Genomic DNA, 14,106 nt, shown 5'->3' on the forward strand with positions numbered 1-14,106 from the left:
TTTTACAGTCAGTCAGTTCTTATCACATAGTACAAAACACTGTTGATACCATTTTAAGAAAAGAAACCCTCCATTGCTCTTTGGAGGTTGCTGCTTTTAGCTATTCTAATTAGCACCTGCACACCAAGGCTCAATTTCTCTGTAGTTCAGCCCAGTAATCCATCAGAGATTTACTGCTGCAACTCCAGGATCAACCCAGGCCCAGACAATCCTCACAGAAAAGGAGAGGCATGTTGAGAGGGTGACCAGAGAGGCAAACCTTGCGACAAAACCCAGGGGAAGAAAGAGAAAGAAAAACCTGAAAAAAGAAAAAACTAACTGGAGCTGGGGAGGAGTAAAGGTCAGCCTAACCTCCAAGCAAGCAGCAGGTGGAGCAGGGCTTTATTCAAACACAACTGGGTTGTGACAGCAGGGGCCTTCTGGGATTAACCAGCTATTGGTAGGTTTTTCCATGAGCACAGATGTTTGGCTGAAGGTCACCTTCCTAAGCCTCAGCTTTTGGGCTCTTTTTCCACACTTCATTTAGTATGCTGCTTCACTGATTCCAGGTCTCATTCAACAAGGCTCTCTCCATACTTGCACCTACTGCCTGGGGTGCTCAGCACCTTCCAGAGCTGGCCCCAAGGCACCAGAGGCCAGGGAGGGGTGGGAGAGAGCACTGTGTTCCCACAGCCAAGGAACACAAATGACACACAGAAACGGGAAGCGGTTTGAACAGATCGCCAAATATATGAGCTGGGTAGCTCTGGGAAACAAAACACAAGAAAAAGGTGGGGGGTGGAATACAGGAGAGTTGCCAGCTTCAGAAGTAGCAGGATAAAATCTAGCAAGGAAGCAGGATGGCAGATGACAGTGCAGTAAGAAAGAGAGGGAGCAAACGAGCGTGGGAGATGGGGCAGCAGCGGCAGAAAACCTGAGCACGAGGTGCTGAGAGATCCATGTGCAGGTAAAGGGCAAGGAAATGCAGAACATGCCTCTAAGGCTCCCCCTCTTCCGTTTCAAAAAGTGACTGGCACAACTAGGCTATAAAACCACTAGTCCCCGTTACCAAATTCGGCAGGTCCGGGGATAGTCTTCATTCCTCGATATGACTCCCATGGGCAGCATGAAGGGCTGGGAAGCTGGTGCCTTGTTCTGGGCAGTCCCCTCCGCCCCAGCTGCAGTCTCTTCCCCCACAGCACCTTCCCCTCCCAGGGGCTTGGCAGCAGGCTGAGAGGCAGCCTGCTGGGAGCGGTCCTCTTCCTCCTGCCGGTGTTCCTCCTCCTGCTCCTCCCGACGCACCTGCTCCTGGACCTCCAGGACAATGCGAGAGAGCTCACTGAAATCGCGAAGGTTCTCAATGTCGGGTAGCTGCAGAGGATGCGCCAGGTCAATCTCCACAGTCTGCTGCCCAGCTGGGATGTTGGGATCTCCCTAGAGACAGGAAGCCAGAGCACGGTTGCAGAGCCAGGGTGCTACAGCATTCAGACCTGTATCCTCCCCACATTCATCATCTGACTTCTACATAGTTCACCCTGTTCTACAGTCACCAAGTTGGCAACAAAAAAACCCTCCTCTGACTTTGTTCATTGTACCCTGAGCTGCCTACGCCACCTCTGCTTTCCCCCTGCCAGAAATAGTATTTTAAATAAAAAGCTGTGAGCCAGGCTGTACTTGCAAGGGTGAAGGAATGGCAAAGCTGCAGCTGCATTTTGTCAGAATCCCTGCCTGCAGAGAAGAAGGAGCTCACTAGCCTGGCTTCAGTGAAGAGCTGACAACATTTGGTACCTGCTCCTCAGATACAAGCGAGTGATCTCCAGTGACCTACTACCAGCTGCTCACAGAAAGCAGCTGGAAGGGAGAGGAAAGGAAGAGGGAACCAGGTGGTGTCGTGAGAAACTTTGCAGAGGGGGTTCTGCTACTCTGCACATGTTAAAATTCACTCGATACCACCAATCCCCGTGAGGAACAGGGTGTGGGGTGGCAACAACTGACTGCCTCCCAGACAGAGATATCTCCTATGAATCCATGGCATCAAGAAGAGAATGCTTTAACAAGCATCTGAGAGAAAGGAAAATGCACTCACGGTGATTTTAGTCCCCTTTGCTTTCTTTCCGTGAAAGCTCAACATGACAATCTCCAGCCCGTGGCTCCCATACGTTCCCTTGAAGAGACCTGGCTTTATAAGGTCATCAGGGCTGCTAGGAGGGAGGTAGATGCGTCGGTATGTCAAGCAGTTGCTGTGCAAAAAACAAAAGGTTAGAGAAGTTAAGAGAATCCTCCTTGACACAAGGAACGTGTTTGCAGTCTGCTCCTCCAGGCAGCTTTGGGCTGTCAGCAGGAAAGAGGTGGGATTTGTGTTTTCAGCAATACCAACAAGCTTAATAGATTTCACTGTAGACACATAGAAGCACTCCTTCCCTTCACCTCTCTGGTTAGCACACCAGGAGGCTCCTACAGCACGGTCACAGTAAACCTCCTCACTCGCTGGGATTTCTGGAGAACCTGAGTGTGAAGCATATTTAAACATCTACAACAGCGAGGTGGCTGCTATTAGAAGTTTGGGGTGATGGTTAAAAAACCCCCAAGTTCTCAGGGACTGTGTGATTTCTACCTAGTGCACTACAAAGCATATTGCTTACTAACATGGATAATAAGCAGATAGCTGTGATCCCAAGGAGCTATTTGCTCTGTCTTCAAATTAAGCACAGGTAAATGACTCAAAACCATCTTATTGTGAAGAACTTGGAACCTTATTATTACCACTGTCATTACACCACATCTCTGTAAAACGGGAAAGCACTGTGCTTCATATCTTTGCACAGAGCCTGCAGAGATGGAACATTGCCCCAGCTGTTAAAGCCCGTTGCAAGCACCCCATCTTCAGAACAAAGGATCCAATGTGCTCTTGAAGTTGCAGCAGCCTCAATACCTAGAAAGAGCTGGTGCCCTTACTCATATTGGCTGGTGTAGATGAACTTCATCAAGATGAGCTCTTGCATGTGTTCATGGAAGATGTCTTCCAGAGTCCGACCCCACTCTTCCCTTAGCCATGTCCGGAATTCCTGAAGCACAAAGAGAAAAGGGGGAATATAAAGGCATTCCATTTGCAACAGTGACTTACCGCAACATGACTTCACCTTGTCAGCACGATTCACTGGCGGAGCCACAGAGAGGGCACATGCTCTGCCAAAGACAGAGAATCATGGCTGGATTTGGGAACAAGTACATGTTGCTATACAGCTGGCTTGGAAATACACTTAACAAGTAGTGATAACAATAACTGCCCTATACCTGCCAGACACCACACAATAAACATGGCTCCCCTTCAAATAAATCACAGGTAGAACCAATATGCCTCCTCAGAATAAGAGCATAAGCATCATCTGTTACCATAAAGTGGTTGATCTACTACTTCTTTAAGTCCTGACTTACCTTGCAATAACTCATTTGTGTGCCCATAAGCTGACTCCTGTGCCCTATCCTGGCATGTTAAACATGAAAGGGGAAGCTTTTGAAAAGCACTGAAGATTTAGGAGGTTAAATCCTGCTGATCTAATATGATGCATCTAAATCCAAAGAGTGCTTTGAAAACATCTCCTGAAGTACCTCTACACCAGCTCTGACAAGTTAATACCCTACCATGAGTTAGCACGATAACAGCTTACACTAAGATAGCAGCCTACCAAGTGATATTCCAAACCTGCTTGCTTTATCTTCTAAAGCCAGATCCTCCAATTACCATACCACGCACACTTAACACAGTGCTTTGAAAGTATTAAAGCATTTCTCATCTGCTACAGAACCAGAAAACACTTAACTAAACCTTTCACCCAGCTGTTTCCCATTAGTAGACAGACATTTTAAAGCATTTGTTAGAAGCAAGTGAAGTATCAGATTTGTCACATTTAACTAGCTGGCAAAAACTACCTGGAACAGCTGAAGGTTTTCATCCTGACATTTATACCTGCACCTTAAAACACGTAGTTTGAGTCAGGAATCTGCCTCGCTGGGTATAGCTGGTACAGACACGGGATAAACAACCAAATGAAGCTTTTAATCCCTCAACCAAAACGACAAGCAGTAGAAAGATGCTTCACTGACAAGCAGGTATTCAAATGCAGCTGGGACTCAGTATTAGGCCTGTGTCTGAAAGATCTTATACAGAAGATTATACAGACAGCAATCGCACAGAGATCAGTGTCTGGCGAGTGCTGCATGGAGTACAGTGCACGTTGCTGCTTTTCTTTGGACAGGCCTGCTATCAAACAGGAATGGTGTCACTGCACAGGATGAAAAAGGGTGCTGGGGCTCAAAAAGCACCTTGCCACAGAGGACCACCTAAAGCAGCTTTTTGCTCAACAGGGTGAGTGTTAACAGCCTGCTCCAACACTCTGCTACACGCTGAGGTAAGGCACGGGGTCTCCAGCCAGACATTCTGCAGGTCTAACACTGAATCGATCCCATATACTGGATCCTTAAACCACACTGGTAAGCACAGAAGAGGTTCCCCAAGTTCCTGCAGTTCTTCAAATGTGGCCACTTTAAGTTTTGGTCCCAGTGACAGATCAATTCTACTCACTTCAAAAAGATAATAGTAAATCAGCCAGAGGCTACCAGCCTGGGTTTTCATGTATGTTCAGATATATAGAAAGTCAGAAGCAGAAGACCACCTCCCAGACTTGGACACTACCTAAGACCTTAGGTAAGGCAGCCATGCTTTATCTTCAGAAAAGGGACATACAGCCAGCCTTAATCCAGATTCTTGGCAAAGCACTCTTACCTCTTGCCTTCCCCCCGACATCCGATGGTGATCTGTCTGGTTGCATTTCGTGGAGAACTCATCCTTCTTTACAATCTGTAGTTACCATGGAGGAGAATTTAACAGGTTACAGGCCTGATTAGAGATGCCTAGGACGATGTAACTAAGATCGCTTAGAGTAAATGCTTTACACAACAAGTCTTGCTGAATCTGCTACAACAGAGAAATTATTAAATGATACCAAGTGCATCAGCTACACAATAGAGGAATAAAAGCAATAAACTCACAATGCATTCTAATGAAAGATACTCATTTTAAGTTGCTTCTCTATTTGAGCTTTCCTCTTCAAAGAAAAGGAATAACCTCTCAGGAAACTTTTCAAAGCATCCAATGTACCGAATAGATGCTACGTCACCTCCTCAAGGAGAGTGCGCTGTAAAACAGAATAGGTCTGTGTGTCTGCTTGGACACATTCACCAGCTGCACAAGGCCATTTTGTGTATTATTTCCCCCAGCCTGTACACATACTGCTGCTCCCACCCTGTTCCCGCCCAACAGAAGACTGTAACAGCCCTGCTGTACTATTGCCAGTGAACAAATTCTGAGTGGGGAACAGCCCACACAACTTGTCAGACACATAATGAGCATAAAGCTGGCATCCACACATACAACAAGGTGGTGAAAGCCACATCCCTTAAGTAAAATTCTCCTACAGTTAGCTGATGAATCCATTTCCAGAGCGAATGTGCATGCACGCTCGCACACACTGCACCTAGGACAGATGTTTGAAGTGCTAGAGGAGCTCACCTGGATATGGCCATTATGAGGTCCCTTATGACCATACATACACTCAACCGTTGCACATTTCCTCTCCATGAGATGAATCCTGAAGAGAGGTTTGAATCTCATGGGATCATCAACATGAGGGTCATGAGGGGGCAAGTACATCCACCCGATGATGAACAAACCGTCTACCTGCAGAAAGACGGGAGACAAAGCGTACAAGATCAGCCTTGCACACTTTCTGTTGAGTTTGCAGCAAACACCACCAGGGCCTATTCTGCAAGAGGGCAGGAGCTGTAGAACAGCTTGCTGCATTTCCAAACTGCTTTCCGGCAATTAAACCAGACCATATGCACTCACAGCACACCCTCGGTGAAGAGGAAGAGGGTTTCTTTACAAGGCTTTCTGCACCGCTGGAAAATGATCCGGCCTTTATTACTGCAAACGACTTTGTGACGGATGCTTGGTGCGCAGGATCCAGAGGGAGAGACTGCACTGAAGAGACCACACAGCTAGTCAAACTCTAATTGGTTTGAGAGCTCATGCTGGCAGATACTCGAATAGACGAATTCTGCTTCTCATGATTATCCGCGCCTTTTGGACAAGAAATTATTTGGCTCTATTACTTGCAGACAGCACAGGAAGCAACAATCTCCTCTGCTGAGAGGTACAAGTGCCAGCCCTCTTCCTGCATGCCTAACAGAATCCTTCCCCTCAAGCCCTGTAATTCCAGAGAAGGGATATTTTCTCAACAGAGAGATCTGAGACAAAAGCAGAGCAGTGCCACAGAGGCACACTTGTCTTTATAAGGTCACACTATCATGTAAGTATTGGTGCACTTGGATGCACTCTTATACCAGTTCATGGAACAGAATCTTGCAAAACCCAAAGGCCTCATAATTTGTTATGCTTCGACCTGTCAGCTATTGAACCGTGGTGCAAAGAACAAGGGCTTCTGGCTTAGCTCTCACCAATACAGAGTCAAGCGTTCTTCATTAACTGCCCTCCCCAGCAGCGTAAGACCTGCCAGACTCCCCGGGTCTTGCACCCATATCCCTACAACTGATGCATTAGTCTTGGACACAGCTAGTGAAGAGTATTGCAAACTACAGGAAGGAGAGATGCGTGAACTCCAGTGCAAAACCCTCTGCAGGCCAAGATAAAGCAGTAAAGAGATGGGCCAGTGCTGAAACCTCTGTTGTACTCGATGCACAAGGAATGGACTCCTGTGCCAGCCAGTGGAATGTCAGCATGAAACTCTAAATCAAGCCTTTCCCTGAAACATTGCTCATGTTTTCTGTGTGCTCCTGTGGCTGTCTGGCTGAAAAACAAAAGGACTGTCTGGAGAAAGGTGGTGAGGATTAAAAGATCCAAAAACGAAAAAACGATCCAAAACCAACATCATCTGGGTCCCAATTGCTTGCTTGAGGGTTGACCGTTCAGACATCTCAATAGCACGGAGATGGCAACCAGGTGTAGAAAGCAGTACACAAAAGACTCATCGGTCCTTGAAACCACAGCCCCCAGAATGAGGTACTCACTCACCACCACGTTCAGCAGTCCCCCATAGGGCCCGATGTCTGGCTGCCATAATCCCAGGATGTGTCGGTATCGGTGCAGCACTAAGGAACAGGGAGACACTGAAGTGAGCACATCAGGCTAAGGAATCGCGAAAGAAAATAAAAGGAAGACTGCTACCAGACTGCACACAACACTGACCAATACCACCCACAACTGCCTTTACTAAAGAGAACTGGTTACATCCAACCACAGCCAGGCAGTTCTGAACTGAGGCCTTCCACAAGTTCACACAGATTTATGTTTGTCTCTGCAGCCCTGCTCCTGGCCTGGTGCAGGGGGCAGGAGCTAGTTTCCAGGACTTTACACAACCAGACACCTCACCAGGAATTCTCAGAAAACTTTTGCAACACGGTCCCGTTAATGCAAATCACATGATTTACCCAGAGCTAAAACCAAATAAAGTATCTGCCATCTCCAGTTACCAAAAATGTACTTGATGCCTCAGACTGCAAAGCAACAGGAAAAAAAAAAAAAAAGGCACAAAGGCAATAAGCAAAGGGAAATTTGAATATTTTGAAATAATTTCCCCACCTTGTAGAGACCAACTTGTCTCCAGAGTTAAGCGTCCTTAAAAATAGCCACTGAGAGAGCACAGGCAAAGCGCAGACCATGCCAGCTCAGGAGATCTGGTGATGTTACCAGGTCAGTAATGGCCTTAAAAATTCTAAATAAGCGGCTACATTTCAGCAGTGCCCAAAAGCTGCTTCCAAGTCCCTCTCAAAGCCTACTGCAGCAGGCAAGGCTTCCTCATTTCTCCTCTCCGAGCTGGGTACACTGTCAATCCCACCAAAACTGAATGACAAAGTAGGAACATTTTCAGCAAGCAGGAGAAAATGCCTATTACAGAATGATCTTAACAAACCTCCTCTCTTGAGGAAAGCCGAGAGATGCTATTTGTCTCCAGTCCTTACACGTTCAGTCATGAATTCTGTCCATACAATTTCCTGACAGGACCAGTTACCTTCACGTGAAGGCATTCCACACAATCTGGCATTTTGGGCAGGAAGAACAGGACGGAGATTATTTCTAAGATGGCTCTTATGCTTGCCTTACAATGACATTCACGGCCAACTCAGAAGGCCACAGGACTACTTGAGTAATGGTTTTTGCTTTGCATCAATTTATAGGAAGAATTGTGTTTCAGTGCAGCTGTTACAACATCTTTGTTTCATTAACTACTTAAGATAGCAAGAACTATAGGAGTGTTTTTATTACACAAAAGAAGAGGACTTCCACAGAAGTTTAGGACAGCAGGGAGGGCTGTCCAGAGCTGCTGCCAACTGGCCAGGAGGAGCCTTTTTCCTGTGCAGTAAACAATTTCAGATTGATGGCCTGGTTTCACCCAGTGAACGGAGTGCAGCACAAACAGCACTAAGGCAAGCAAGCAAACCACATTCCCAGTCTTCTCATCTCAGTGCAGTAATTACATATTAATAAATGGTATGTGCATAAGCTGCTCCACCCGCCACAATCTGCCTTCTACGCTGCCTGGCATGGAGCTGATAAAACCCAGTTTTTTTTTATTTTTAGGACAGAAAACTTGATGGTAAGCTATCCAAGACTGATGAGGATGTCTCTCCTCCCCCAGCTCCTCTCTGAAGCACTCTCAGAGCTGTAGCTACAATCAATGGACTTTTCAACAGCAGGGAAAGTATCTGCTTGATGAGGCAAGCCCTTCCACACCTAGACACACACTTACTGAGGGCAGCTTTTGTGCTCACTTTGAGTAAACAGCCAGCTCCAGCTGCAGCTCAGCTCGCCAGGAGCCGTGGCGGTTCAGGAAACACGGCTGAGTCACAGACAGAGCCTGCTTCACCATCTGCCCCAACCGCCCGGGGTCCTGGGGCTGCAAAGGAGGGAGGAGGCCAAAAAAAAAATCCCATTCACCTCCAGAAGAATCCTACTCACTGGATAGCAGCTTCTGTGAGCAGCTCTTATTTTTTAATTTTTTAAAAACCCAGCTGTTTGGCACTGCCAAAGTCTCCAGATGAGCTGATGGGGAGGGAACAGGTTGCAGTGTGAGCTCTACCCATCCTGACCCCCCCTACGCACCATCACCCACAGCAGGGACACCCTTGCACACCAGTCGTCTCTCTCACTTGCTTAGGGTGCTGTGGCCTCCTTTTCCTCCTGTTCTTTCAGGAAAGGATGTTACTGGGGAAAATGCTGGTACTTGGCCAAAGGCCCAAACAAGTCTAAAACCAAAAGCACAGCTCCATTTTCAGGCCTGGGCTCTCTCTGGGCTCCAGCGAGCCAGCAGCTATATTCATTGCAGGGAAAACCTGATGAATTCCAGCTCTGGCTCTCCCTTGTGGGAGACTGGATGGATCTGACAGTTGTTTCCCTCCCTGCTCCTCGAAAGAAAACAGCACTTGGGTCTTTCTCCAAGGTTCTCCTTTGCTACGCACACTGCCTATTTTTCTCAACCCTGAAGAAGCCTCTGAATTTCTGAGCCCACATCCTGCCAAATGGAGCAAAAAATACATCCGCTGGACACTTCAGTTCAACCCACACCCGCCTGAGTATTACCCATGTTGCCACAAGCCGCCCTGCACACTCTTCCGCTGGAAAGGCGGCTTGAATCCAGCTGGGGATGGGCTAGGAAAAGCAGCGAATGCCCAAGCTCCCATCAACAGAAGGCTGCCTGGGAAAGAATGGGTTATTAAAACAGGAGGAGAGCAGATGCTTTCAGATGTTACTGTTTTAACTAAATCTCATTTCATTACCTGTGTCCAGCTTGGACAGCACAGAGAGAGAAATGCAAAAACCTAACATGGGAGTTTTCAGTGAAATCTGCATCCTTTAAAGCAGCAGTAGCTCACTTTGAGTGGAGAAAACCTGATCCACTACAACTCTCTTGGACTCTCAGGATGCAGCAAGATATCTGTAAGCAAAATGAGCTGGAACAATGTAAGCAGTTACTGCCCCCCAGCTGGTGATAACTGACCTGCTAGTGGAAAGAGCTAAGTGACAGCCAGGATAGCTTAAAACCCTGGGGAAAGTGATCTCAGCTGACCTGGCAAACACTGCATGAATATGAATTAGGGAGCACTCACAAGGTACATCCTGGCAACACAGTCTCAATACACAGGAAGGGGAAAAAGGGGGAAACGGGTAATTGTATCTTAAACCACACCGGCTTTTCCCCAAGTAATACAGCATGCCCCTAGAGAAATGGGGCACGAGACATCAGAAGTCTGGGGCTGCAGCTAAAGAATTAACAACTGAGGGAACAGCACAAAATGCCATTTCAGAGTCACCACAAATAGCACGTTTGGAGCAAACACCCAGGTAGCGACCTACAAAGGAATCCCTCCTCCTGAGGGGCAGCTTGGACATGCCTCTCCTTCCCATCCAGCTTCAGAACAAGGCTGGTGTTGACAGGCAGAACTGTGAAACCTAAAACTTTCTACCAATTCCTGCTGTAGCACTGCTGCTGCTTGTCTGTCATGACTCACATTAAAGACACCATCTTCTCTGCGTGGCCCATGCTCGATAGTGAAGTCTGCAGCATTCACTCTGCTCATTAGAATGTGCGAAAAACTACATTCCCAAGCACCAGTGAGTTAGTAACTTGAGTCTGCGAAACTCTGCAGACCCAAAGGAGCATTAGAGACAGCTTAACACCCCCACTAAATACCAAGCAGTACTGGCTTCCTTAATTGATATAAACTAATCAGTGCTTTGCCCCAACTCCTGCAGAACAGTGAGCGTTGAACTCTGATGTTTTACTATTCTTCCCTCAACACAACATCAGGAGGGAAAGAACAGTTTACCCAGAGCAGCTATTAGACTGAAGAAGGCAAATCACAATCTCTGAAACACCAGCAGAACATTTCCTAGAGAGGGTGATGGTGGTTAAAAGGATTCAATGTACAGGGAGGGAATTAGTATGGAAACCCTCGGCATTTTTCACTGGGAAAGGCTGTGGATCTGAATGCAGCTCATCTGGATCAAGACAAAGCTTTTTGCCACTCCAGAGCTTATTTAAACATGCTTTTGGGAGCCCTCACCACGGTATAGGAGTAATTCCTTCTAAGAGAGGAGCAATCCATAAAAAGCAGGGAGAGTGCTCCCCCGCTGTGAAGAGAGACCCTCCATTTTGCACCCAATCAGGACAATTTTCTAACTCAAAGCACTTCACAAGGAGACCAACACACCTCGCTGCCTGCCCTAGTCACATTCTCACTCTAAAGGGTCAGAATACTCCACTAACACACAACAGAAAGAACTAACTGGCACCCTCCGTACTGTCCCAAGGTCCACCCCAAAATAATTTGCTTAAAGCAACGTCACACTCCATGCAGCATCTTGTGTGTGCTTAGTGCAGGAAGCATCAACCAGCAGGAGGTACGTACGGCAGGTGTAAACATCTCTGTACTCCATGTGCTCGTAGTCGGGAAGGATTTTCATAAAACGCCCCGACTTCACTCGTGGGTTTATACCTGAACAGACACAGCAGGGTAAGTACCAGCGAACTCTGCTCCACTGTAACCAGCACGTAACAGTACGATGAATGTGGACTAGCCACGCAGGAAAGTCAAACTCTCTTTCGACTTTACTTCCAGTTGTGGTGCACCATTTGCTTCCATCAGCCCCAGTCTGAGGTACGCTCGGTGAGCAGGATTACTCACACCGAACTTGGCACTTTCAAGATTCCCACAGACAATATTTACAAATGGCATCCAGTGAATTCAAAGCAGAATCAGGGTCCTCCTCAAACTCTGTAGTGTGCCTGTAACGAGCACCACTGTCTCAGTAAGACCACACGGTCGGTAGCCCAGGCCTTGGATTGGTTGTGCTTTCTAGCACTTAGGCTCAGTTCCCCATTTCTCACACTACTTCGTACAAAAGCACATTCAGTGGACAGAAAAGTGCACGTGAGTCCTGCCAGTAGCCTCAAATTAACTCTTCTGCAACTAAAGACGTTCATGGGACAGTCGAGAAAATGGGGTCCCACCACCAGGAAACTGTTCCACTAAGTGTCTGTACCAGGGCACTGTTGAATCTGAGCAGGAGAGCTGAGATGGTGCATCCCTGAAAACCAGAAACAGCTGTGGAACATTCTGACTTTAGAGCAACTATTGCTCGTTAGGACTGCTGAATGGATACGGACACAGTCCTTATTCAGAAATACAATAAAGTCTATCACAGAGGTGGTTCTCACACGGCAAGTGTGACTTTGCCAATGGATGCTGTGGATGCAGAAACTACTTTGGGGCAAAGGAAGACTGGAAACATACATATAGGACACATCTACTGAGGGCTATTAAATCAACAAACTGCATTAGACTCTGGAAATCCCCCAACACGAAAACAGTCCAAAGCTGGAAGAGTACTTAGGAAAGTATCGCATAGGCTTGCCCTCTTCTTGGTCTTCCGTGGGCAACAGCCACGGCCGTGAGATACACTACTGGTCTAGAGAGAAACCATTGTTCTGAGCCAGTAAGGCCATTTTTTGCATAGAACTTGTGTATAAAAAAAGCACTAAATATCACTTTAATATATCTGAACCATAGAATTATTGTAGTGAAAAAGACTACAGGTCATGAAGAGATGTTCAGCCATCCGATATGGTATGTGCTGTATGGCTGCTACCACACCAGTGTCATACAGAGATACTGGACTGAATGGGAAGTAAGAGAGGCCCCAAGTGCTAATGAGACTTCTCTGTGGATGTCTAAGTGCTGGCTCAGCACCACTCAGGCCTCCTACCAAGGAAAATTAGGCAGTTCCAGTCCTAGTGCACAAATAGGTAAAGAGGGACACTAGGTGATTAAATGATTTTCCTGTGGATGCTCAGCAAGTCTACTGAAGATGGGATTAAGATCAATGCTTGAGGTCATCACTGCTTCAAAGTTCAGCAAATACATGTAGAAGCTGATGCAGATTTTGGGTCTGCAAAGCCTGCAGAGACCTCTCATGATTGACCTCTCTGCTTTTGTTTCATAAAGCAGGACCTTCTTTGAACAGCCACAAGCCATAGTTCAAGGGCTGCAGGTTTTTTTATCCTAAGGACCACAGGTCCTTACAAAATTTGTGGTGGGGAACTGAAACAACAATGCCTGGCAGTGCTGCTATGGGAGCTCTCCGGGGCTCTGCAAGGCTCTCGGAGCAACCAGTGCAGCTTCTGACTGCAAAGGCCAAGATTTGGTGACGGGGGAGACAGCCTCACCATGGACCCAGGCCTCCATTCAGCCCTTAGCCTGCCTGGGTTTCTCTCATCCAAGGATGCCCCCCCCCATGTAAGACAGAAGATGTGCATCTACCTTGCAGAAGGCACAGTGGGTATAACGGGCTGGGGTCCCACTCCCACAGACATTCCCAAAACGCAATGACACCTCGGCAGAGGTGCAGCCCTTCCAGGCTCTCCTCCTTCAGGAGCAGCCCGGAGGAAGGCTCATCCCTTTACCCACAGCCTTTTCCCACCGGCAGCGTATTACAGCGCCCTTTCACTGAGATTGTGACGTGGCTACATTAGGCCTATGCAAAAATATTAGTCAATTCCTTAGCAAGGTATGAAAATGACAAAACAGGAAAGGATGAAAAACCCCCAATACACTTTATTATAAAGTTAAATTACACGCTCTTTTCCCACCAAAGGATTGGGGAGCACAGACATCCCAATTCTTGGCATCTGCTTAGTATTAAATGAAACTCCAAACATGTCAACTTCACAGATGTAACCTCTGCCATTAGCAAGTAAGTCTGAATAACTTATGCCGTCAAAGTTTAATAAATATTCAACATGTATACACTTTCAAAATTGGTACTAAGCAGGGACATACAGATCTGTATCAGCTTTATCACTTACGTTTGGCATAAACATCTCGACAGGACACGCCTGTGATCTCCAATTTCCGCAAGTTTTCACAGACGCCATATTCTGCAATGACACAGATAATAATGTCAGCTCTGGCACAAAGGTGTTTGCTACCCAGGATCTTGCTATCTACTGTTTGAGCAAAAATGAGATCTTATTAGGTGCATTCTTGCAAGCT

The 14,106-nt window shown here is 46.9% G+C and overlaps 1 protein-coding gene across 1 annotated transcript in view; it reads right to left on the minus strand.

The window, feature by feature from the left end:
• The window catches only part of FBXO31 (F-box protein 31), a gene marked incomplete at its 5' end in the record, with an annotated part of 28,129 nt that overhangs the window by 5,929 nt on the left and 8,094 nt on the right, over positions 1–14,106 (minus strand). The window contains 8 exons of the mRNA XM_082489660.1: positions 1,049–1,413; positions 2,066–2,219; positions 2,935–3,044; positions 4,763–4,837; positions 5,549–5,716; positions 7,070–7,146; positions 11,464–11,550; positions 13,920–13,991. Of these exons, the coding sequence (XP_082345786.1) occupies positions 1,049–1,413; positions 2,066–2,219; positions 2,935–3,044; positions 4,763–4,837; positions 5,549–5,716; positions 7,070–7,146; positions 11,464–11,550; positions 13,920–13,991 (1,108 nt within the window). The remainder of the gene's footprint in view (positions 1–1,048; positions 1,414–2,065; positions 2,220–2,934; positions 3,045–4,762; positions 4,838–5,548; positions 5,717–7,069; positions 7,147–11,463; positions 11,551–13,919; positions 13,992–14,106) is intronic.

The sequence above is a fragment of the Vanellus vanellus genome (genome assembly GCF_965231255.1).
Source record: "Vanellus vanellus genome assembly, chromosome: 12".
NCBI classification, from domain to species: domain Eukaryota; kingdom Metazoa; phylum Chordata; class Aves; order Charadriiformes; family Charadriidae; genus Vanellus; species Vanellus vanellus.